Here is a 26,563-nt window from a genome sequence, read left to right as displayed (position 1 = left end):
GGAAAGGATTACCTGTTTTTTGATGGGGTTTTTTTTGGGGGGGGGGGGGCAAGGGAAAGGATTACCTGTTTTATGTTTTTTTGGGGGGGGGGTGGTTCTTCAGAAACAACATTTCATCCACTCCAGCACAGCACTCATTTCTCCATTGATCCCTAAACGAGCACGTCTCCATAGACTGCATGTGGGCTGCAGGTCAAGCTAACGTTGAAGCATGTTTTGATGTGATGTAAAATCAATCTAATTGAGTAGCTTGTGGCTCCTGGAGCTGCCCGGAGAACGACAGACACGGTCTATACCAAGTCATGTAGGAACATATCATGTGGTGAAACAGCACCGATGTCGATGCCACTCCCGCTCCACCTTTATCTAGTCGCTGTTGCACGTGTAAGCGCTTGGCGTACTTTTACTCTCTAGAGAACGACAGTGTAGTAATAACACTGTGAAATATTCACCACCCAAATGGTCTGAAAGGCAGCGAAAGCAGGTGTTACATGCGGAGAAAAAGTTGCTGGGAACAACAACAGAACCATCTGAAGAGTAGAAAGTAAAGTAGGTTAGACCAAAAGTAGGTTAGACAACTCAGGTCCCCCAACAACCTCGTAATCAACATTGCATTAGTTTGCTCATTATTGCCTGAATCATTGCAATCATCACTGGAGCGTGTTTGGATAGCGCGGCACTACGCCGCATGTTTGGGAACCAAACTGTGATCGCTCCTCGTGTCCTGATTGCTCGGATCTTGTTATAGATATCGTGGATAGTCAATAGGCTGCAAGGAGTGGGTGGCGGCGGGGGCGGGGGCGCCGCTAATTGCTTGTGTATATTTAGTGGGCCGGTGTTGGCTAATTAAAAGAAATGGAGACACGGATCTCCCGTGGCTCCTTGCTCTCGTTGTGGAGAGCTTCGGCTCCAACATCGCCGTGTTTTCAATTAGACACACGCGGCTGAATGCGTTTCTTCGAAAGGAGCGCCTGAACAAAATTACTTTTTTTTTTTTTTCTGACAAGAGTTTATTTTAATATCCGTGGTAGAATATCTTATAAAATATTGTACAATACGCTCACAAAAATAAACCTCTCCTACTCATTATTTTGCAATAAATATATATTTTTTAGAATTATGCTCAGCATAAAAAAAATGCTGTGAGGCTGTTAAAAGTGTCATACCCCATAATTTGGCGCTACTCCTCTTGCCATGGCAACGGAGAGACAAACGGGGGAGGAGGTAAACGACCCCCTGAGGTGGCAGACTCTTCTTCTTCACGGGGCGTCGGGGTCAAGATGGCTGCTGCCACGTCGCCAGCAAATGGACACAGTAGAGGTTGAGCACGACGAGACTCAGAACCAAGCCGACGAGAACCTTCTGGACCCGCAGACACGTCCTGACGTTTTGCTCCAGCCTGGAGTTGCTGGCCGTCAATCGCATGAGCTGGCGGGACAGAAACTCAGTTAGTGGATTTAGCGGGGAAAAAACCTGGTCCGGCGCGGGAAGAATAAAGAACAGAATAGAACCTGGAAAGTCACACGTCATGTGCTGGAAGACACGGCCATCCCAAAGAGAGCGGACATCGTTAAGTGTTGTTGTTGACGATGGAACTAGCATAAGTATGTGTATCAACGCGCCTTCATTTAGGTCCAACTTACACCATGGTCTAGGAAGTGGACTCGTACATAACCCGAGGACCAGCTGACCAGCTGACAGCCCCCCCCCCCCCCCCCCCCCCCATAGTGAAATGCATGATTTAATTTGCAGCTCTGCGCATCCCTTACTGCGCTATAGTAGCGGTACAAAGTTGTCAATGAGCCGTGAAGGATGTCCGACTGACCTTTCAATGTGGCGTGAGTAGTTTTACTTTATTTTGGTTTGATTTATTTTATTTGACATGTTTTTTTTAAAAAAAAAAAGCCTTGATGTTTAATGATGCCACAGTAGCGCCCCACTCCTGAATGCATAAAAAGTCCTGTTAGTTAGCAAAGCCGGGGAGCATCGAGCTCGGCATGAAGGCTGGACGAGTGAGGCAAGCTGGACTGGAGAGGCCAGATGATGTTTTTCATCCAAACTCCACAAACGAAGCAGACCAAATTGCACAATTTGTACAGCATGGAGGTCAATTTTAACCGAGTTGATCCGGCTTGCAGTCTGCCCTGAGATTGATCCCTAAAACCAATTAGGGAGATATTTAAAAAGACATTTGGAGAAGGGGGGGGGGGGGGGGGTCGGTCACATCGCCTCACTTGCCCACATGCCGAGCTAAAGGCCGAACGCCAGTAGGGAGAAGGAAATCTGCTGTCGGAAACCTTTTAGCTCCCTCAGTGGAAAACGGTATTCACTTACTAAGTGGTCATCTTGAGCATGGGGGGCTATCTTTGGAACGTGCTAGGGAAAATACAAAGTCGGAATTGCAGTGCCTGTTAAACTTGTAGACAAAGATGTAAACAAAAACATGTCCACAACATTAGGTACACAGAGGAGACTCAACATGGCAGCTGGATCAAATATCCCGCTCTTTTTTTAATAACGACATTATTTATGTATTGCTCTCTGGTTCTACCATATCTTACTTATTGTGTGGAAATATGGGCTAATAACTCGCTAAATGTACTGCAAAAAAAAAAAGGCCAGTAAGGATAATTCATAATGCCGCCTACAGAGAACATACTAACTCCTTATTTCTAAAAATCACAAATACTTCAACTTGCTGATATAGTTCATCTTCAAACAGCTAAAATAATGCATAAGGCTAAAAATAAGCAATTAGCTAAAAATGTCATCCAATACTTCTCTACAAGAGAGGAGAAATATGATCTCAGGGAAGAAGTACATTTTAAAAACACTTCTATGCTAGGACTACGTTATGCTAGCCATAGCATTTCAGTATGTGGAATCAAACTATGGAATGGATTGAGTAAGGGAATCAAACAATGCACAACGATGAGCCAATTCAAGAAACAATACAAGCAGAAACAATACTACTACTATATATATATATCACTATATTGACACTTACTATTGTACACATTATGGCATTGGATGCTCATATCACCGAGTACTTCAGTACAATAAAATAAAACAAAACTAAATAAAACTAAATTAAAATTAATAATATAAAAATTTATAAAATAAATATAAAAAACTACATTATGAAAGCAGGAAGTGAACAAATGTAACAGTTAGTGATTGTAAAAGTACCAGATGGAGGGGTAGGATTTAATAAGCTTTGCTTCTTCCTACTCCTTTTGGACATGTGGAACTGGGAACTGATTATGGGATGCATTCAATTGTAATCTGATGCATGTTCAAATGAAATTAAACCATTACCATTACCATTACCATTACCAATAATGATAATAATGCTCCCATTTCATTGACGTTCCCTTAATAATGTTTCCCATGGAGCAACCACATCCTCGTTTGTCCACTATTGGTGTACCTAATGTTGCGACCGGCCAGCGTGAGTGTTTTAAAATTACCGCCATGTTTATATCCTTGCTGCTTCCAGTCTCGGCCGCACCGTCCTTCAGAGGGCTCGCCGCCGGTTTGGCGCTCTCCAGAACATGGCAGCGGAGCCTGTGTGGGAGGAAGGCCTTCTGATGAGCTCACCAAGGAGGTTTGACCACCAAGGAGGTTTGACCACCAAGGAGGTTTGACCACCAAGGAGGCGTGACCACCAAGGAGGCGTGACCACCAAGGAGGCGTGACCACCAAGGAGGCGTGACCACCAAGGAGGCGTGACCACCAAGGAGGCGTGACCACCAAGGAGGCGTGACCACCAAGGAGGCGTGACCACCAAGGAGGCGTGACCACCAAGGAGGTTTGACCACCAAGGAGGCGTGACCACCAAGGAGGCGTGACCACCAAGGAGGCGTGACCACCAAGGAGGTGTATACAAGCGCTACCTGTGTTCCATGATCTTAGCCTTTGGTAATTCTTTCCAAAATTGGGCCAGCTCTTGAGATCCTGCATTGTCCATCTCGGCGGCCATCACTAAGAACCGATCCTGGGGGGACGCCTGAGAAGCTGTTAAAAAAAATGAAACCTTTCAGAAAAAAACTGTATGCCTGTCAATCAAAACAACACTAAAGACTGATTTGGAGTTTGGGGTAACGAGGGAGTAGACGTGAACCGATTCCATCATGTCGAGCAATCTCTAAACCGAAGTACCTCCATGCAAGGACACCACTATATCGATGGAGCCGCCGGGTTCACAAGTGCTACTGCTGGGCTTCACCCGGTACTTCTCAGGTGCCGTGGTCCGGACCTGTGGCGTGGAGAGGAACCTTCCGTGAATATTGGCTCCGGATCAGGGAATAAATAATCTGGCATACGCTCACCTTGAAGGCCAGTGGGTTTTTGGTCACATTGCTCAGGATAACGAGGCTTTTCTTCTCCGTGTCTCCGGAACCGAAACTGAGCTCCTCTGCAGGGCTTCGGTGGGGTACCAAAAAAAAAGAAAAAGTGAAGCGACATCTTGGAATATATAGCAAACTCTTTAACGCCACTGCTGCGTTTAAGGTCTGTTAGGAGATGGTTCGGGTTGACACCAGCTCATTTGGGCACCGCCATGCTAAGTCAACATCGCCGTATATCGTTACCGGTATTCCCGCACCGATGTGGGCACATGGGACGCGCGGCAAACATGATGGGTGTGTGCCTGTGGACAACGCAGTATCGGTACAAGTAAAACTCGACCAACTGGTTCAATTGAAAGCTATATAATTACAACAATACAACGGAAGTACTATTGTCCATACTGTTTATCACGCTTAACTGCTTCCAGACCCGATCGCGAGTTTCCACGTAGTAGGATTACTTTTTAATAAATGGAATACCACCTTCATTACTAGAGTGCTGTACGCATTGGAATAATACCTTTTAATCTCACAATACCCAATATAGTAGCCATTTCAGAAATAATGTAAACTCACACGTTAGCATTGGGAGTCACATTATTACATTGTCTCATCAGTGTAACATTACTGACACCTAGTGACCGGTGTAGAATACTACAGTACATACGAATGCATCTTCTGAATGCCTTGTATTTGTATTTTACTTTTTTTGGGGTCGTAAACATGTAAATGTGCTTAGATATGCATTTTTTTTAGACTACTAATAGGCCGTAGTAGTCGACCACAAAACAGCTCTGATTTATTAATATCGTTAGAAAAATAAGATGAGTGAAATGAGTGAAAAACTGAAATTCAAAGCACAAGGTGGTGAGGGTAAACTGTAAAGTAAATAAAAGTAAAGTAGTAAATAAATGCTCCAGAGTCTCCTATCGTCAGGGGTCTCTAAGTAGCGCCGTGTCAAAAAAAAATAGTGTCACTAGTTGTGGCTGTAGGCAACCTCTTGATGTAATTTTTTAATCAGCTCTATTTAATAAAGGCCTTGTGCCTTATCAAAATGTACTGTCGCAGCGAGAGGATTCACTTTACTGAACATTACTGACACCTAGTGACCAGTGTGGAATACTACAGTACATACGAATGCGTCTTCTGAATGCCTTATATTTGTATTTTACTTCATTGGGCCGTTTTTATACTTGAAAATGCTTAATTTGGGTTATAAACATGTAAATGTACTTAAATATGCATTTTTTTTAACTACAAATGGGCCGTAGTCGACCACACAACAGCTCTGATTTATTAATATTGTTAGAAAAATAAAATGAGCACAAGTTGGTGAGGGTAAACTGTAAAGTAAATAAAAGTAAAGTAGTAAATAAATACTCAAGAGTCTCCTATCGTCAGGGGTCTCTAAATAGTGCCGTGTCAAAAAAAACTAGTGTCACCAGTTGTGGCTGTAGGCAACCTCTAGATGAATTTTTTTAATGAGCTCTATTTGAAGTATCATGGGTGTTGCCTCTGCATTCATTCATTCATTTTCTACCGCTTTTCCTCACGAGGGTCGCGGGGGTGCTGGAGCCTATCCCAGCTGTCTTAGGGCGAGAGGCGGGGTACACCCTGGACTGGTGGCCAGCCAATCACAGGGCACATATAGACAAACAACCATTCACACTCACATTCATACCTATGGACAATTTGGAGTGGCTAATTAACCTAGCATGTTTTTTTTGGAATGTGGGAGGAAACCGGAGTACGGAGTACGGCTTCATTTGTGGATAGAGTCTCCGAAATAGTTCAAGAATGTTTGGCATGCTCGCTCTGATACGATCACATTCCAAGAGCCTGACTCAAATCCAGCGTGTTCGGAGACGTCTATTCCCGGCACCTCATCAAGGCCCACTTTCCACCCAAAAATAACTGTGCCTCGCTGCGTCTCGGTAGCCAGCTCCTACACTTCCTGCCACTTTAAAGCAAGGCATCCTCTGGATGAATGTGCGCAGGAGAGCGGCGTGCCGGATCTCCGAAAACGAGTGTTGCGCATATCGACCAAGATGTTCTTTTCACATGATTGTCGCCAAGCTCGATTGTCTTGAACAGCTTAATTGATCAGTCGGCACGTGGGCCGAAGAATCAATTGTTCGCTGAGTCGAAAAGGAGCTGCCATTGTTAATTATTAGCAGAAGTCATCGACCGCTCTCTGTGGGCACACGACGCCAACCTCACGGCCAATCCGGGTGAAAGTAGGACATCTGACAGTGGTGGGTGATTTCTGTTTGTTAGATGGGACATAAGAAAGCCTGCAAGCAAGAGCTTTTCTTCCTGTCACTCACACACACACACATCAGCGAATTAGCAAACAAGAGGAGGAGTCGGGATGCTCATTTTAAGATCGTTAAACGTTTACATGAGTTTTTCTCTTTCCGAAAGCAATGGTATCCATGGAAAGGAATATTCCAATCGCGTGTCTCCATGCGCCACTATAATCAACCAGAATAGTCAATGGGGCATGCCCAGTAAAACGTAAACACCAACATCACGTGATACCGACTTCCTGGAGTTTTTCTTCCACTTGTTGGAATAACTCCGTATTGCCAGTTTTTCCTTCGTCCAGTCTTGGAATTTAGTTTGAATCCAAAACAAACTTTCCTTAGCAGTCCAGTGCCGATTGCTGGCCTCCATTTTTAAAAGTGAAGAACGTCTGGAGCTGCGTGTTACGTCATATCTCAGCATTGGCTGAAAGAACGCACCCGGGAACAGGAAAAGATAAAGTTCAATCTTGCTAATATTTGATCATGAAGCTGGGCACATGTTTTATATAGATATGTATTTTCTTTTGGAATAAAAGTGGACTTGTGAATGGCGTATAGAAGGGTTTAGATTCTGTTCCACAGATGGCGCTAATGCACACCAAAGCTGCTTGCCAACCGCCAATAAACAACAGAAGAAGAAGAAGAACGCAGTCTGACAACTTTCCGTTTGAGCGGGTACAAGATACCTCAATCGGATTGGGGAAAGGAATATTCCACCCCTGGGAATCCCATTATATATTCATTGGGATTGGCACTTTTCTTTGGGAATGAGGTGTATACAAAGGTTACATTCTTTCCGTTTGAGCAAATAACCCCAATGGAATTGGAATATTTGGGTCCATGTATACGTGGCTAATGAAGGCACGCTGTAAATTTCCACTTACTGCAGGTGACCCATTACTTTTGTCTTTTTTTATACTTATGCATTGATGCGTGTATATTATATTTAGGTCTGTTTTTTTCACCACAGACGAGGACTCCTGACAGCTCAAGGCTACAAATGATGTCGATAAACACACAGAAATGAGCCTTAAATGCAACGATGTTTCTGAGCGCTGTTAGTTTTTAATTCAAGGCCAGGGGCTGCCCAGGAGAGAGGAGGAGCGCGGCGTTGTTGGGGGGGGGGGTGCTTTGATCGCCTATTTCGCCGAAGCTTTGCTCAGCTCTGAGACCCTCTCTTGAGCTCCGGCGAGTACTTTACTGTGGGCAAAATAACGCTCCGCCAAGACATGAAAAAAAATAAAATACATACAGCAAGGCTTAATAAGCTCCAAATGATAATGCATTTGCTTGCTTTTATTTTCCCTGTCGAATACAGCAAGTGTTTTATAGCCATGTGTGCCCGTTTAGGAGATAATGACAATGTGGGCGTGTTGTTACAGATTTTCCCAAATGAGCTCTTTCCTGTCTCCATCTGATAATAGTTTGCAACATCTGTAAGAGCCTCTTCGTAGTTGGTGAAAAAGCAAGCCTGAAGAAGACTTCAGAATGACCTCGTATCAAATTCCCCGATTAGGAACTGCTTTCAGTTTGATAAATGCATGTTTATCTATATGTTTGTCTATATGTGACAGCTGGGATAGGCTCCGGCACCCCCATGACCCTCGTGAGGTTAAGCGGTAGAAAATGAATGAATGAATGAACAGCGGCCATTATTAGAGGAAATGTGATAACCGGATGTAAATATGTTGTGGGGGGTACCTGATGTCCAACAGGGCACCCTTAAACGTGGTCACAGGTTTCCTGGCTCCCTTGGTTCGGCTCTCTGCTTTATCGTTGTCCTCCGTCCTCAAATGGTCCTCGATGAAATTCACCTGAAAGGACATAAGCATACTTCATTAGAGAGGCAACGTTCAACACGTGTCGTGTTATCAGGTAATGAAGAGTAATAAACATGCCAGAGTTCACGTATATGTCATTTTTTTTAAAGAAAACATCCCCCTGGAGGCCCACACAACCTTTTTTCCCCCAATCAGTGGAAGCGCTGTTCAACAATGAGCATGTCCGTTTGAGAATGCAGAACGAAGATGAACCTACTGACTTTTTAAAAAGACAAGCTTTCATAAAAAAATAAAAAAAAACAACCTCATACACTTTGACCTAAATCATCCTAAAGGGAACCACAAAACCGAGAGACGCTGAGACAGGAAGTTGAATTTGAACATGGTTGTAGTGACGGAAAAAGCAGGTGGGGGTGGGTGGGTGTGTGTGGGCGGGTGTTTAGTGTTCACGTGGTTTGGGATGGGGAAGCAAAGGTAATCTGACTCCGCATGTGATGGGAAAAGTGAGTGACTCACAGCGGAAGTGTGACATTAGAGCCAGCTAAAGCTTATTGCTGGGATGCACGTGGCAGAATGAAGAAATTGAGATAATCAACTGCTAGAACTTCTCCATTTATTATTCACCATTTTAAAGTGCAAACTTGACACCAAAAAATGGAAGTAAAATGAGTAAATAGAAAGTAAAACAGATGACAAAAAGTATTAGGATGATCTAAAGAGGAGTTTCCCAAGCGTTTACATTATTACATAGACATAACTAATAATAGTGAACACAAATGATTTGATGACATGATTTTACAATGAACATGAATCAAAAAGGCATTTTGTCATGATCAATAAAAGAAACAATTTAGCTTGTAAAACACCTGACCTATTTTAGGTCTGAACCTTAAGTTTGGAAACCCTGATCTTAGGCACTTCTATATTTGTAAATACAATACAAATAATCATTACAGAGTTTTTTTTTTAAACATGAAATTACATGTTTCATCAATTTTGCTAAATTGATTTGTTAAAAGACACTTAAAATGTATATAAATAGAAATAAAGAATCTAATGTGTTAGAAAGGAGTGCTTGAAATGTTGACGGGACGTAGGCTGAAATGCTGGTATAAAGTGAATCCTCTCGCCGCTACAGTACGTTTTGATAAGGCACAAGTCAGTCAGGGGTCACGCCGTGATCAGCGCTTGTCAGACTGGTACTACTGTATATGATAGTGTTGGCGATGAGGCACAGTGGGAGTTTGTTAGTGCTTTGCCTTTGAGGGATGCGGGTTAGATTTAGTGCTGCGCTGGGATGACTTGGTCTACTGTTTTTAAACAGTAATTCTTTTCATACTCCCCCAGGGGAAGTTTGAGGTTGAACACTTGTAAATGAAATGTTTGCAAGGATGTACAGTATCGGTTGACAGTAATGTCTTTTGGTGATTGTGCAAAGAAACAAAAAGATAAAATAAAAATCAGGCCAACCATCAATTTAAAAACAGAAATGTCGGCAGGTCCTGGCTAAAATGTGGAGGGTCAGAATGAAATGTGACATCCGAGACGCCGTCAATGTTCAGGGCGTCGGAGGGAGGCGCGCTCACACCGATTCACACCTGCTGCAATCTTCCAGAGAATGAGCGCCGTGTGTGGGCGCAGTGATCCTACACTGCCTCACCACCTCCAGCCCTTTTTTTTAAAAAACAGAGACAGAGGCAATTAGCTTCCGTGAGCGCCATCAAGTCACCGAGGAACCAACAAGATCTTGTCTTGAAGAAGAAATGGAAGGTGGAGGCGAGAGCTCATTCAGACAGGCTGTTATATAGGAGAATATAAGACAGCCACAGCGGAGGCCGGCGGATTGAATAAAAGTGCTTTCTCCTCATGACACCAAGTACAGTCCAGCTTACCACGGTATCGTCGTGATGCTAAACCCTGGCGTGTAATCTGAGATCCCCCCCTCAGTCGGAATATTAATCATGCATTCTGGAATGACCATCCAAGTATAAGCGTAGTTGTATGGTTCGTAGGGTCCTGAGCCATCCCGCTTTTCAGTGTCCCTTGGTTGGGCGTGCTGGTTGCTGGTTGCTGATGGAGGCTTTACTTTAGTCCATCCCTACCATGGTGTACCCAACAGTCCATTTTGGTGGAAATGTGGCTAAAAAGTACTATACCAACCAGTTATTCAAGTACCTGCAACAGTTTCTGCAGAATAGAAAATGAACTTTAACACAAATGGAACCTGCTCTTTTCGGTATAAGCCCCCTGTTCATCTTCTAAAGCCTGCATACAAAACATACTTTGATTTGAAAAGAGGCTAATGACTTGCCGATTTGCATAGCTCAATGGTTATCTGCGATGCATGACCAATGGTTAGTATTCACAACGGCAGCTCTTGTTTGTTTGTTTACATTGTTGGGGATTAGCAAGTAGTTGAGGTTTCGGTGTCCCATCGTTGTGTTTAGCTACAGCCTCGTAGAAATGTGGGTCAAGCGCAAGTCGACACAGCGCCACGTTAACCCCGTAGCAAATAGATCATCAAACGGCTGTTTGATGGTGATGAACGTGCTGCAGGGCATCGATTCCATGCAGGCTTATTTTGCACACAGCGAGCTGCAAAAGAAACCAAATTGATTCCGAGGCTGGTGGCTGGATCTTTATGTGCGGTGAGAGTAGAATGTGGACGGTTGCGACCAGGCGGGAGGTGACGGCGGTTGTGGACGTTTATATATTATTAATAATTAATAATTATTAATAATATTACTCTGCCTCTTAGTTAATAGTCACCTGGGTTGAACTTTGAGTAAGTGAAAGTGGAGCATCCTTGGAATCATTTTCTGTGAGGCCGACAATCCCCAACCACCGAGAAATTTCAGTCACAAAAAAAAAACACTTCAAAATTTATTTTTAAATAACAAATATATAAATAATATGTCAATGATTAGCAGTTTTGGAAATATGGGCCATTATTTCATTGAATAAATTACCGTATTTTTCGTATTTTATAAGTCACACTTTTTTTCATTGGTTGGCTGTTCCTGCGACTTATACTCCAGAGCGACTTATAAATGAAAAAACTGTTTATGTTGCATAAACACTGGACACCTTTTCTGTTTATTTTTCATGTGGCTCATATCTTACACCTATTCAGCCTGTTCTCTATTCCAAGAGGACGCAATGTCTGTTTTGGTCAAGTAGATTGTAAAATAAATTACCCACAAAAAATGCCACTTATACTCCAGTGCGACTTTTGTATGTTTTTTCTACCTAATTATGCATTTTTGGCCTTGTGCGACTTATACTCCGGAGCGACTTGTAGTCCAGAAAATAAAGCATATAGTTAAAAATCCACATCCTTGCATGTTTACATTCTTAGTTGTGAGCGGCGAGCCGGTCCTTGAATGCACCATCGAGCTTTCTTCCCACGCTGGACAACTAAGACTGTTACCGTATTTTTCATGTCATATTTCGTCCCAAATGCTGCTACTGTGTAAGGTTTGATGACCTTATTGAGTGCTAATGTTCATACGTGTTTGCACCACAACCTCAAGTTAATTCATGCAAGCACATGCTAGCCCAGTGGTTCTATTGAATATTGAAAGTCCTCCCTGCTTCTGGCTGACAGTTCACAACGACCCCCCACCCCTGGGGGACCTGCCCCACATTAAAAGAGTGACGTTATAATCATGTCCCAGACAATCAAACTCCAGACTGGTACTGATGGATGATGGCTCTGTACTGTACACACTACATCATAAATAGCATTTCATTTGGTTCGTGCGTCCAAAACGGTGATCTTGGGAGTAAATAAGTTGTGGAAGTTCTTTCTGGAAGTACCTTTTTGGGCTTGACGGCAACCTCGGTTGAGTTGAAGCTGGACTCGAGGCCGTCTTTGCTCTCCAGCTCGCCCTCCTTGCTCTCAATCTCGTCCTCGCTGACGATGGGTCCGTTGTCGCTGATGGGCGTCTGGAAGTCGTCGTCGGGGAGCGGAGGGTAGCTGTACTTGAAAGGATCCTAGAATGGACCCAGACAGCTTGTATCAATGTTAGAACGAAATTTGCCATTTTGCCAACCAATGTGGCGCAACTCGGCAGAGTAGCAGTACGACGACATCAACGTACCGTTCCACCCATGTGAGGCGGCAGGTACTCTGCGTCGATGAACGACTGGATTTCCGATCTGGACGTGAACTTGAGCTTGCTGATGGCCTCCGGTCCCAACCAGGTCTTCACGATCTTCCATGCAGCTGCATGAGAAAGAAGCGAGCACTGTACGTTAGGATGGGAGCCTGAGGGAACGCGGCCGACTCTCTCTCTCACCGTTCATGATCCATGGCATATCCATGATGATCATCTTGGCTGAAAGCACACGTGAGGAACTGTCAACATGACGTCAGAGTCACAGCAACAAATGTGGAAGTGGAAGTTTACTTACACAGCAACTTCGGATAATATACTTTGAAGCAATTGACGACATACTTCACAAAGTCCATGTCCTGCAACAAAATGACACTTGTATTTTTGCTGGACACCGTACAAGCCGCTTATGGACGGTTAGCAATAGAATATACAACTATTACATATTTACACACCCTCCCTCCACTATATATATTACACCTGCGTGATGTAATAAGACACGAGAGCTTCATTAAAAATGTGTAAATACAGCATTTTGCGTATTAAACTCGCGTACTAAACTCTTGATACTTTGCCGAAATATTGACGTTGACTGCTACTGTCCCACAAACAGCAATCAAGTATTTGACGACCGGTCCAGGGCACACCCCGCCTCTCGCCCAGAATCAGCTGGGAGCGGCTCCAGCATACCCTTGTCACCCTAATGAGGATAAGTGGAACTCTGTGATGTCACAAAACGATATTAAACTAAAGTTGATTTCATGTAGTGCCTAATTGATCAAATTAATTAAAAAAAAATAATAACTGGCGGACAAATCAACTATGAAAACCCCTGTGGTTGCACGCCCCGAGTATCTGTGATGGCTGCTCAGTGTAGCGTTTCATGTCGACTGCAATCATCATGCAGTTTATCAATAGACGAAGGCCCTACACCCTGACTGGGCTCCATAATTGGCAGGAATCCTCATTGCTATGCAGGCGACGCGCTCCACAAGCCCTAACGAGATCATACTGAACAGGGCACAGGCTCGGATTTTCTAAACTCCTCACTTTATATGCATGTTGCACAGTTGTGGTTTTTTTTTTTTTGCATGTGTCTTCCTCACGTTGGTTTATGTGTTTAACCCGTTGGGTTTTCTCCAGAGCTGCAAGAGGGAGCTCACGTCTGTGACACTGAGCGTCCACGGATTAGACAGCCCCCTCGAAAAGACCAGCGGGATTTAAAGGTTATTTTAATCTCCAGAGAGTAAAACCACTGAAGAGCATCAGTCCCTGAGAGCCCGCAGAAATAAGACGATAACTTGAGACTTTGCGGAGACATGTTTTGACTTACGATATTGCTGAGGCCAGAATCTGACATGTCAAACACAACCGTCAGGGGCATCCCGGGTTCTTTCTTGACGTATCGTTCCAGCCAGAAAGCCACATACTTCTTCTTGTCTATGATTGTTTTCGAATCCTTGACATGGAGCTTCACTTTGAACCAGACTGTAAACAGCGAGATATGACAAATTACTTGCATGTCACGGAATGACTTTCTTTGACCAATGAAGAGGAGCGAGCCCCTTTCACACTTCCTACAAAAGACAACTGTTCTGCCTAGTCGCTCCGTATGCAAGGCGCAGATAGAGAATGGGGTGGGCAATGTTGACCCGGAAATTTGCCGGTTTTTGACGTGTAACAAGGAAGGATGCCGCTTGTGTGTAGTGCAGGGGTGCAGGATAAACCGCGTCTCTTTGTTATAGGTGAAAAAAAATATTATTAGTACAAACTTTGGTCTTTGCTCCTTTTTCTTTTGTCCAAATAGTCCAATAATATTTGTAAATTTTGTTTCATATTATGACTTCATTCTCATCATATTATAACATATTTTACAGTATTTTTCCTCATAATATTGCAAGTTTATTCTGGTTATTCTTATTATCTTCACCTTATTCTCGAAAAATTACAGCAGTTTTTTTTCCTCCCCATTCGTGTAGTTTTTTTTTTACCCCATTTAATTTCAACTTTCTTTTTGCAAATGTTCTCCTTGTAATTATGACTTTAGTCCCATATTACGAATTGATTCTCATAAATTTTAACATTTTCCGCAACCTAATTTTCCAAAAATGACACCTACATTTTGGTTCTCATATTACAACTTTTTTTTTTTTTTACAAAAAAAAACATCTTCATTTGTTAATATACCAAATTTAACCTCAAAAATGTAGTTTTTCTCATTATTTTTCCAAATATTTTGAGGTTATGTTGTAAAATTATTCAATTTTGCTGTTTTTGAGCTTACTTGCTGCACCTAAAAAAAAAAAAAACCTGTGATGCACCTTACACACCCCTGGTGTAGAGTATCGTTTCGCACTCAATACTCATTTCTCCCACCCTGTTTTGTTGAAAGCAATTGTTGCTGTCCGAGGCAAATGACCGTGGGTTACTATATCAAAGCGTGTACAGTTACATTTCATTTAAAGAGGCACACAGGGATAATTGATTATCAGGTGTTCTTTTGGCACCGTTTCTGTGTGAAAGAGGCTCGCGTACGCAATGAAAGAAAGATGTGCATACAGAGCTTGTTGCCCTCTTTGTCGTATCCATGGAGGTAGACCGCACCGGTCTCAAACATCCACTTGGGAATGCTGCTCTCAGTGAGGTCTGAGGGGAAAAACAAGATTGTTAGGTAATTGCCTCACAAATGAGGATTGCGTAAAGAGTGCGCACCATGAAAAGTCATTCTCCGGTGATCGTTCCATATTTTTTCAGAGAGGAAGCTACATTTAATCCATAAAAAACCCCAAACTAAGAATGCGAGAATGTTACACAGGCTTGCAAAAGTGCTAGATTTCATGGTAAAACACACAAAAAAAAGGAACAACCTCCATTTTTGGTGACACAGATCTTCCTTAAAACAACTGTCTGATAAATTGCATTTTCTGAATCAAACACCAGCCAGCCCAGAGTAAAGAATACTTATGATACTTAAACAGTGGGTATTGTTGTCAGCCAGTTCATGTTATTTATCACACAATGCCACCTCTGTATGGGCTCAACCCTGAGAAGCATAGAGAAAGGCGCTGTATGAGGATGAGCCACTGATCGGCCAACCTCTAAGTAAGGCGATGTCAACAGCCGTATTGACAGGAAGCACTTGCTATTGAGCACTTGCATCGGCTGCTGTGCTGACAAACTAAACACCGTAACATGGCATATATGCTGTAATCAAACTCGTCTTATTAGAGTGCCGGGATTATGAATATATAATAGGGTTTTAGGAAACTAAAATTTGTGTGCAGAGTAATGTAATCCCTCACCATTCACGCAAAATTCCTTTCTCCAGTGAAAACTCTCATCTATCATTTTCAAGGCATCGTCCACAACATAAAGCCGCCACGTCAGGTAGCCCTCCACCAAGGAATTGTCTTTCTGCAGTCTGTCCACATCTCTTTGGTCATATTTATCTGCTGAATCTAGGGAGGGACATTAGAAATAAGACACTTTTAAAGCATACAATGTCAGTGATCTGCACAAATAGAATGATGTTGTCAATGTACTATGTAAAAGGCAATGCAGAGCCACCATTAGCTGGTTATCTCTTGGGGCTTATCTAGCCTTTAAGCGTTAAGTCATGATGTTATCAGCATGGCAAAACCAAGAGGGCACTCAAGTTTATATATCGGTGACTACAATGGAAGAAAATGTATGTGTAGGTATGAATCTTTGTTAGGTATTGCAGTACAAAGTAGTAGTACGCCGTGCAAAGGTGCCAGGTGACATCTTAAAACCATAATCACTTTCTACCTTGGAGAAATTCATTCTTGAACCTCTCTCTTGTCTCCTCAATTTTCGCCTCAATGCCCTGTCACAAGAGTTGACATAAGTTTAAAAGCAAGCAAAAACAGTAAGTATAATTAACTAACAATTATAATAATAAATACCTGCTCTCCTTGGTGCTGTTCAAGTTCAGCCATATTCAACTGCCACCGCGTTTCCTTCCCTTCCGATCGTTAGCTAGCTAGCTAGCTGCCGTTTGGGTGAATCACTGCCAAGTAGGAAACTGACGCCCCGTCGAAGCCATTTTGGTTCCAGTCTTTGGCCACTCCTCTTCGCTTTGTTGTTCGAATAAGAAATGGGTGTGGCATTTGTTTTTAATACAAACACAAGAATGCTGTAAACCGAGCTTTCGCTCTGCCTGTTCGTTTAAGATAGGCGTTGCAACCGAAACCTGTTAGCTTAAGCCTGTCAACACACCGCTGTTTACATTGTCAACTCCCACAATGCATTCTGCTCCTCTACTTCCGTGTTGGCGCGCGCATTCGAGTGTCAAAACAACACGTTTCAGTTGAATTCCCTTAAAAGTATACAACTACTTATTATATAGCCATTTCTCAAGACTCAAGACTACTTACAATGAAGAGCGTTACGTCAACTTCTAATTGCATGTCATTCTGCGGTAAGATAATCACATTTAATCACGTTCCCGCCGCAAGTGACAACAAGAAAAGCGAGTTGACATTCCACAGCTTTTCTTTCCAACCGGAACAAGACGTATTTGTAAAGACGGCTCAAGGATCTTTTGTTATTAGTCACAAAGACGCTTCCCGTATAGACTCCTCACTCAAGTGTAACTACGCCGTAGATATTCAAAGGAGGACCACAACTCCTTGTGTTCTTGTGGCGAAAAGGAACAAGAAAGCAGACGTCTTCTTGTACAGTCTGTTCACAGTGAGTGAGTCAAACAGACTCGAACCTTGCATCGACTTCCAGCTGCCTCACCATCTCAATGGAGATGCCCGCATCTTCAAGGGTCCCACAGTGTTGTGGACGCACGCTGATGCTGTGTTTCATACATCCAGGCCGGACGCAGGAAGGGTCAAGCGGGTGTCCCTCCAGCTGTCCCACAGTCTTATTGGTGAGCTTCCACTTCATGGAGGACAAGCGTTCATACTGGGACAGTCACCCACCAAGCAGACCATCGGCTACTTGCTAGAGACTGGCCGCACCTTTAACGGCGCTATGATTCTACCTAACTTTTACATCAGCATCACTAAGTGCATCCATGTGCTGTCAGCTCACCGAGCTGGAGATGTGTTGCGCTGCACCGTGGTTGCAGCCACCTCCAATCAACAGCTTGTTTACCTGGAGGATGGCATGGTGAAAGACACATGGCAGCTCCCATTCCAACATCCTGAAGATATCCAGGTGGTCGACACGGGAAGGAATGGACTCATATTTGTTGTGTCTTTTAGCCATGGGCATGTGTGCGCCATCAGGAAGGACACATTGCAGGTGTGTATAATGAGATGTTCAAGGTGAGTGTTCCAATTAGCATTCATTGACCAGTTTCGCAGCCGCTAGGGTGCAGGTTTGCATGAAGTCAGGGGGTTTGTGTGCTATGCCGTGTACAAATCATTCATACGGTCCTTATAGCAAGGTAACTTCTTAGTAGTCCCGTCTCTTTTTCTGATAGAACACAATGTTTTTATTTTTTCTTCTTTATTTCGAACATGAAAAACATCCAAAGCGCCACAAACCAACCAAAATCAATACAAATAAAAATATGTGAGAAGAAGTCAAGACTAGTCCCATGCCCCTAACCACCCAGATTCCAACCTCATCCCAACAAAACATATATTATTCCTTGTCTACACAGAATAAAAAAACCCATATCAACCAGCTTGAGGCACCCAACTACGTGCCAAGAGCAACCAGTTCATTATTCGTCATCGTATTGTACATAGTCTAGTACAAAAGAAAGAAAGAAACCACTTAAATTCAACAGTCACCACACCAGTCATCACAAGGTAACATGGATATAAAAACACCATTGTTATGGTATTGTTTCAGTGAGATTGAAAAATAAAAGTATGTGAGACAAAGAAAGAAAGAAAAATATTTTTTAAAATACCTCAAATTAAATGATCACACTATTTTATTTTATTTTATTTTATTTTATTTTATTTTATTTTATTTTATTTTATTTTATTTTATTTTATTTTATTTTATTTTAAGAAACACTGCAGAATCCCTCTTTCAATCCTTCATGGGTACTAACAGGCATGTACAATTTGTCACCAACTGATGTATTCAACCCCCAAGCCCCCCAGGGTGTATACAGTATTTTCATGGGTTGTTACGACATGCTCTTTAAATGTACTTGATGATGACATGTCTCAGCATTATTGATTTTTTTTTCTTTTTCAGGTAGCAGCCCAATGGTCAGAGGTGACCTCTGTGCATGTGGACGATTATCTCGGATGTGGCACAGAACAGATACTGTTGCTTTTTATGGATGAAGGCGGGCAACCTCTGGAGCATTTCATCATCACTGACCTATGTGGGATCTCTTATTCCGTAAGGAAAACCTTTTACTCAGTAAATGCTACTTGAGAACTCGCTCTGTTGGTTGTTATAGAATCATCACCTCCACCCAGCAGCAGCTATGGATAGTTGTTGGATATCCTTCATGGTTATCTGTTGTGATGGTTGTCTGGTAAGCCGTGTGCTTACCAAGTAATGTGAAAATTTTGCAATTTTAGCGTGGTGAGCAAAAGGGCGCAACAGCGGAGACAGCCGCTCCACCAGAGAACCACCTCCACATGATCCGGGCTTTAGAATCCAGACTACAGGTAATCTACAACATATTACTGAAGTTGCATCACTAACTTCTTACTTCTCACTTCAGAGGAGAAATATGATCTCAGGGAAGAAGTACATTTGAGACACTTCTATGCTAGGACTACGTTTTGCTAGCCATAGCATTTCAGTATGTGGAATCAAACTATGGAATGGATTGAGTAAGGAAATCAAACAATGACGACAACGATGAGCCAATTCAAGAAACAATACAAGCAGTTGATGTTTGTTTATTATTAAAATAAAATAATAATAATAAATAAAAATATAAAGATATATTTATAAAAATATTTTAAAAATTTATATGTACTACGTTTCAGTTTTTTTGCTTTATTTAGCTTTTATTTAACCTACAAATATGTCAGTTCATTTTGCCTGATCCTGTATATTGTAAGATGATCTAAATTACAAACGACAATTTATTTGACTCTAGAGTCTGTTCATGGGCATCGAACACAAGAAAAATCTTACTTTTTGGCTTCACTTTTTGTGAGAGAAGAGGCTCTCAAATGGTCGCTTTTGACGTTACGTATGGTCATATCGGTACGAGGTACATTATTTAAAAAAAAAACAACAAAAAAACCTTAAACTGTATTATGGAAAGCAGGAAGTGAACAAATGTAACAGTTGCTGATTTTAAAAGTACCAGATGGAGGGGTAGGATTTAATAAGCTTTGCTTCTTCCTACTCCTTTTGGACATGTGGAACTGGGAACTGATTATGGGATGCATTCAATTGCAATCTGATGCATGTTCAAATGAAATAAAACCATTACCATTACCATTACCATTACCATTACCATTACATACAACAGAAATATTTCTTGTTTTGACTTCTCATTGAGTCATACTTGATTTTGGGCTATTTGAAATATGATGCGTCTTAACTTATTTTCCACCGTCTCGTGTCTTCTTTGACTTCCCCTGCCATGTGACTGTCATCACAGAGTGGACTGAGCGTGCTGCAGGAGCTTCAAGGAGAAGTGAGAGTAAAAGAAAGAGTTGTGCAGCAGTCAGTGCGAGCGCTCGCCGATATCATCCACCATCGAGAGCCACGTCTCACACAGCCCGAGCAGGTAAGGATTCGGGCTTATTTAGTTGCAAGTTGCAACTTCAGTATCTCACAAAAAGTGACTACACCCCACTATAACCAATCAATTACTTTTTCCCAATGCCTTGCAGCCCCAGAGCATCATGATTCTTAACTGTAGGCACATTTATCATTTGGCAGCGATCTGGCGCAAGTGAATGGACCGCCGCACGTAGTTGGTCACAATGTGTGGTGTCATATGCGTCTACGCTGAGCAGAAGGGTGAGGGAGGGTTACACACATTGCACAGTCAGCAGCACATGAACAGGAGAGAGGAAAACGTGAGTGTGTGAAAAGTTGCCACATTTGCCACTAAAACTTTGAAAACCTTCCAGATTAAATTCCCATACGATGCAGCCGGTGAAAACCTGGTGATTTCCCTGAAAATTAGTTTATTGTTAACTTAGTTTTATGTATTTTTGTATTTTGGATACTGCTTTACCACAATCCTTAAAGTTTCCCTTTCAATTTTTATATCAAATTCATAGGCAGATGTTGTGAGTAATGGTAATGGTAATGGTAATGGTTTTATTTCATTTGAACATGCATCAGATTACAATTGAATGCATCCCATAATCAGTTCCCAGTTCCACATGTCCAAAAGGAGTAGGAAGAAGCAAAGCTTATTAAATCCTACCCCTCCATATGGTACTTTTACAATCAGTAACTGTTACATTTGTCACTTCCTGCTTTCCTAATATTAAATTTTTTTAATTTTTTTTTTATATTTAAATTTTGTAATTGTTTAATTTTAATTTTAAAAATAAAATAAAATTAACAATAAAAAAAATTAAAATAACATAATTTTTTCTGTTACATTTGTTCACTTCCTGCTTTCCATAATACAGTTTGTTTTCTTTGTTTTTTTTTTTTTAAATAATGCACCTCGTACCGAAGTACTTGGTGATATTCACATCCAATGCCATAATGGGTACCATAGTAAGTGTCAATATAGTGATATATATAGCACATCATGACTGGTTCAAGACTCTTCATCCTTGTATTTAGCAAACATCAACTGCTTGTATTCTTTCTTGAATTGGCTCATCGTTGTGCATTGTTTGATTTCCTTACTCAATCCATTCCATAGTTTGATTCCACATACTGAAATGCTATGGCTAGCATAACGTAGTATGGCTTCAGGTGAAATATCTGAAGTGGTACGGGACTGTAAAAAGTTTGGGAACCATTGCTTTAAGTGCCGCCCACTTTCCTCGCCTTAAGTCATATGATTTGCTGGCACCTGTCACTCAAGTTGATAAATCGTCAAAATGGAAACAATGAGTTGACAGCCAGTGTTTGTGAAGCGGCGACAGGCACCGAGTGCAAAGATTAAAGCAACACTACAGCAAACACTGATTCTTGTGTCTAAAAGCAAAAGTCGCCACTTGTGTACTTAAATTGTCTTTTGTCGACGTCCCAACTCCAAAACTGCACCGACTATCAGCACTGTCACACACTTGTCATTCATCATCATCGTCTTTCTGTCCAGGAAGGTCTCATCTCTCTGTGGGAGAGTGATGACGAGTCAAAGGACGAGGCCTCGGATGACAAGACCCGAGTCATGCCAGCGGCGCCCTGCGGACCTCAAGTTGACAAGCTGTGGCATCGTATTGTCCGGGACCGATTGGTTGTGGGAGTGATACTTGCGGCTGGGAGCGCTCTGTAAGTTTATATAGGCTATCCTATGTAATCCGATCCACTTTATATATATAGCACATTTTATAAACAGAGTTTCCAAAGTAAAAAGTAGAAATAAAATGCAATAAATTAATTGAATTTAATCCAAAACTAAAAGATCAAATAAGCCACTGAGACACTGGAACTAGGGTCTGGGCGAGACTGGGCCGCATCAGGTTTTCTAAAAAAAAACAACAAAAAACGCATTTATTAAAAACAGAAAAATGAATAAACTTTGCTTTGGTTTCGATTTTCTACAATAAAAGCTCTGATAAAACATTCCACTGTTCTCAAATATCTTAATTTTTATTTTTCTACACAAAATAAGATGAAAAATAAATAAACAAATCAAGAATAAAGAAAACCAATCAATCAGTAATAAATAAATATAATAATAATAATAATAAAACGGCAAATATTAAAAACCACATATAGTTGGTGGGTAGACAAATGATTTTTTTTCAGATTAAAATGAACAAAGCATTATTAGAGCCCTGTAGACATGACAAAACACGACTATAGTCACATTTATACTCTTTTTATTTACAACATATTGTGCAACTGCAGGGTCTTGAGACACATGCTAACTCGCAAACTAGAGAGCTAGCGACCTAAACGGTAGCCTTCAAGTTATTTCCTTTCAACTTAAATAGCCAAAAACTTACCACTTCCACACGGATAGGGAGGATAACTATTAACAGTTATTTAACCTTTAACATGAACATTAATCAAAACGTAATAATTTTTTCTGGGATCACATGATACCATACAGCATCCATATCAAACTTGCGCGGGCCGCAGTAACATTAAACTTTCATATCAAGGCGGGGGGCCTCAAACTAGTGTCCTGCGGGCCACATTTGGCCCGCGGGCCGCGTGTTTGAGACCCCTGCCCTAAGCCTTATGTGAATTTGAGCCACATGCAGGGTAGTTAGGTGGTTGTCATGGCAACATCATTTTTTTTTTCCCTCAACCAACCTGATACTTTGCGGGAGCAAGATTGCAGCAATCTGATTCCTCCTTCCTTCCACCACCTGTTCCAGCACATGTAGAGAAAAAATATATACATATTGCCTCAGGTGTCTATTGAATTTTTGATGTATTCTCACCATCTGGAATATAGCTGTTAATCACTCTCTTGCATTTGTAAACACACACGCGTCTGCGCTACTGTCCCTACGATGTGTGCTCGTCGGTGATGTGCTATTTTTGTTCCAGACCAGCGGTCGGTACGAGCTTATCCGTCCTGACAGAGGCGAGCCAGAGCTCACCGCCTGTAGTCATCCAGACCCAAAGCCAAGTGTCGTGGCTCCCCGTGCTCGGCCCCTCTATCGCCACCTCCTCGACCTCCACCTTCCCAGAGCCGGCAGCCAAAAGAAGCAAGCGGCACGACGCAGGCGGCCCGAATGATCTCAACACGGCCAGACTCGCCGTGACTGCCGTGACCGGGCTGGCACCTTTGCTGAACTCTGGCTGTGTCAAGTGCAATGTCATGCTCCATTACGCCCCGAGACGGGACCATTCCCTTGGCCCCGCCGGCGTCCCGACACCACCTGTCCTGCTTTGTGGTCAAGTTACTGTAGACATCCATAAAGATTTCAACGCTCCACTGCTGGAAAACCCTGAGCTTAAAACAGGTGAGGAGAGTTTATGTGGCATTTCTTCAAAAGGGGTACTGTACTAGGCCCACGGTAAATTATACCGTAATGGTAATGGTAATGGTAATGGTTTTATTTCATTTGAACATGCATCAGATTACAATTGAATGCATCACATAATCAGTTCCCAGTTCCACATGTCCAAAAGGAGTAGGAAGAAGCAAAACTTATTAAATCCTACCCCTAAATCTGGTACTTTTACAATCAGTAACTGTTACATTTGTCACTTCCTGCTTTCCTAATATAATTGAATTTTTTATTTTTTTTTATTTTATATTTAAATTTTTTAATTTTAATTTTAATTTTAATTTTAATTTTAATTTTAATTTTAATTTTAATTTTAATTTTAATTTTAATTTTAATTTTAATTTTAATTTTAATTTTAATTTTAATTTTAATTTGCCAGCATGTTTGATCACTCCCTTACCAAACCAAACCTACTGCTGCTTGATTAATCTTGCATCTTTGTTTACACACTTTGCCTAGCTGTCACTGGCTGTACTAGCTAGCTCGCAGCTAGCTAGGTTCTCGTTTTCGGACTTCAAAAGTGACTTTTTAACTACATTGTGTTTAAAAAAAAAAAATACCAATGTGGTTAGTTTGGAGCTAATTTTTGTCCCAAATGGGTATTACTTTCATAGGGCACATACAGTATGAACTATTTTCGATAACATAAACATAACTGGTTTTCTGTCATACCGTCTTTTCAGTGTTGACCTCGTACTCCTCTGTGAAATTCCACACATGCTCGTTAACCATTCCCTCATTCCAGACGAGGCTCAGGAAGACCTGCTGTGTCTGCTGGCGTCATTGGATCACCGGGTTTTCCGCATAGACTCCCCCAATCACAGCCTTGGCGATATTGACGGCTGGCTGCAGAGGAGAATGGGCTGTAAGAGGATACAAGCGAGCCCTCAGCATCGATTCTTGGCTTCTCAAGGACCATCTGCTATCTCGCTGCTGCGCTGGCATCACATCACCCCCTTCCAAGGGGAACTGACGCTCCATTCCAGGTGAGAAGGACGCATTTCTGGTGCCATCATAGAACACTCAGGGAAGCAGCCCATTAGCACATAGAAACCTAGCATAAGTGAGACTTAGCAAGAAGGTAGGCGACAAACTTTTAGCAACATTTTTGCACAACGATGTCAAAACTCCCTTTTACATTAAAGCAATGTGGGTCAAATTAAAGACAGCTGGGATAGGCTCCAGCACCCCCAAGACCTTTGTGAGGATAAGCGGTAGTAAAAGAATCAATGAATGAGTGTAAAGGTGACTGTAGGGGTGTTATTCCAGGTCTAGAGGACTCTAATAATGTTAAAAACTGTATTTAGAAGGTCATGAACGGGTTCTTGGCTGCACGGTGGTCGAGTGGTTACCGCGCAGACCTCACAGCTAGGAGACCAGGGTTCAATTCCGCCCTCGGCCATCTCTGTGTGGAGTTTGTGGGGTTTTCTCCGGGTACTCCGGTTTCCTCCCACATTACAAAAACATGCTAGGTTAATTAGCCACTCCAAATTGTCCATAGGTATGAATGTGAGTGTGAATGGTTGTTTGTCTATATGTGCCCTGTGATTGGCTGGCCACCAGTCCAGGGTGTTCCTCGCCTGGGATAGGCTCCAGCACCCCCAAGACCCTTGTGAGGATAAGCGGTAGTAAAAGAATGAATGAATGAGTGTAAAGGTGACTGTAGGGGTGTTATTCCAGGTCTAGAGGACTCTAATAATGTTAAAAACTGTATTTAGAAGGTCATGAACGGGTTCTTGGCTGCACGGTGGTCGAGTGGTTACCGCGCAGACCTCACAGCTAGGGGACGAGGGTTCAATTCCGCCCTCGGCCATCTCTGTGTGGAGTTTGCATGTTCTCCCCGTGCATGCGTGGGTTTTCTCCGGGTACTCCGGTTTCCTCCCACGTTCCAAAAACATGCTAGGTTAATTAGCCACTCCAAATTGTCCATAGGTATGAATGTGAGTGTGAATGGTTGTTTGTCTATATGTGCCCTGTGATTGGCTGGCCACCAGTCCAGGGTGTACCCCGCCTCTCGCATGAAGACAGCTGGGATAGGCTCCAGCACCCCCACGACCCTCGTGAGGATAAGCGGTAGTAAAAGAATCAATGAATGTATGAATGAATGAGTGTAAAGGTGACTATAGGGGTGTTACTTCAGGTCTAGAGGACTCTAATAATGTTAAAAACAATATTCAGAAGGTCATGAACGGGTTCTCGGCTGCACGGCGGTCGAGTGGTTAGCGCGCAGACCTCACAGCTAGGAGACCAGGGTTCAATTCCACAGCTGGGATAGGCTCCAGCACCCCCGCAACCCTCGTGAGGATAAGCGGTAGAAAATGAATGAATGAATGAAAAACAGTCTTCTAGGATGCAGGAATCTTTACATTTGGGCTTTGTTGGTCCTTTCCAGCCACTTCCAGATGCTCCAGCTTCTGGACGCCCTGCGAGGCCACCTTCCGGTGTCCTCCACCATCCACCCCGTCAAGGACACACGAGGAGAGCGGCCGCAGCAGATGTTTTCTTTGACTTTGGAAAAGGAAGTAACGTTGCTACATGACTTTGTGTCATCGCCGCAATGTTCTGAGCAGGAAACCAACGAGGAGAAGATGACTGGGCCCGAAGAGAACCCTGAGACAGACTCTCCCGAGGGTCTCCAGAGGTGCCGATCGGCCTGGCAACGGGATGCGGAGAGGAGTAGGCGGACTTTGAACCGCCTAGTGGATGTGAGTAGGTACCGCACGCTCATCCAAAAGCTGTCTGAAGTCCAGCTTGAGGGGGATTTAGCAGCACTCATGGCGACGTGGAGAAATTTGTCTCCATGAAATCCTAAAATCTTGATGCCATTTTGGTTACGTTCAATTGTTGCATCTCAAATGAACCCCAAGTAGGAATGTCAGGAGATTAAAACTCCCAGGGAGACAATAATTAGTTAATTAATCGCACAATAAA

At 42.5% G+C, this 26,563-nt stretch overlaps 2 protein-coding genes across 4 annotated transcripts; one reads left to right on the top strand and one right to left on the bottom strand.

The window, feature by feature from the left end:
- Nucleotides 1–822: 822 nt before the first annotated feature.
- mospd2 (motile sperm domain containing 2) lies at nucleotides 823–17,497 on the bottom strand. 3 transcript variants are annotated; one of them, XM_078795152.1, is made up of 17 exons: nucleotides 17,293–17,497; nucleotides 16,481–16,651; nucleotides 16,344–16,401; nucleotides 15,857–16,012; nucleotides 15,114–15,200; nucleotides 13,888–14,042; nucleotides 12,853–12,913; nucleotides 12,738–12,776; nucleotides 12,540–12,664; nucleotides 12,256–12,432; nucleotides 8,357–8,469; nucleotides 4,332–4,425; nucleotides 4,162–4,258; nucleotides 3,897–4,017; nucleotides 3,471–3,567; nucleotides 2,335–2,376; nucleotides 823–1,428 (listed from the first exon to the last, which is right to left on the bottom strand). In XM_078795152.1, exons 2-17 carry the CDS (start codon nucleotides 16,511–16,513, stop codon nucleotides 1,276–1,278), a joined length of 1,608 nt encoding a protein of 535 aa, XP_078651278.1. In that variant the 5' UTR covers nucleotides 16,514–16,651; nucleotides 17,293–17,497; the 3' UTR covers nucleotides 823–1,275. The 3 variants fall into 3 exon arrangements, with proteins under 3 accessions (XP_078651278.1, XP_078651277.1, XP_057938256.2); XM_078795151.1 differs by lacking the exon at nucleotides 17,293–17,497 and having other exon boundaries at nucleotides 16,481–16,845; XM_058082273.2 differs by lacking the exons at nucleotides 2,335–2,376; nucleotides 17,293–17,497 and having other exon boundaries at nucleotides 829–1,428; nucleotides 16,481–16,840.
- On the top strand, nucleotides 16,141–26,563 carry fancb (FA complementation group B). Its single transcript, XM_058082248.2, has 8 exons — nucleotides 16,141–17,831; nucleotides 18,747–18,896; nucleotides 19,082–19,171; nucleotides 20,125–20,253; nucleotides 21,760–21,932; nucleotides 23,166–23,584; nucleotides 24,378–24,618; nucleotides 26,025–26,563. The coding sequence occupies exons 1-8, from the start codon at nucleotides 16,953–16,955 to the stop codon at nucleotides 26,434–26,436; spliced, it is 2,493 nt and encodes an 830-aa protein (XP_057938231.2). The 5' UTR covers nucleotides 16,141–16,952; the 3' UTR covers nucleotides 26,437–26,563.

The sequence above is a fragment of the Doryrhamphus excisus genome, linkage group LG12 (genome assembly GCF_037039965.1).
Source record: "Doryrhamphus excisus strain RoL-2023G ecotype Guam linkage group LG12, RoL_Dexc_Guam_v1.1, whole genome shotgun sequence".
NCBI lineage: Eukaryota > Metazoa > Chordata > Actinopteri > Syngnathiformes > Syngnathidae > Doryrhamphus > Doryrhamphus excisus.
The sequence above is the reverse complement of the archived record's forward strand: the minus strand, read 5'-3'. Positions and strand labels throughout refer to the sequence as shown.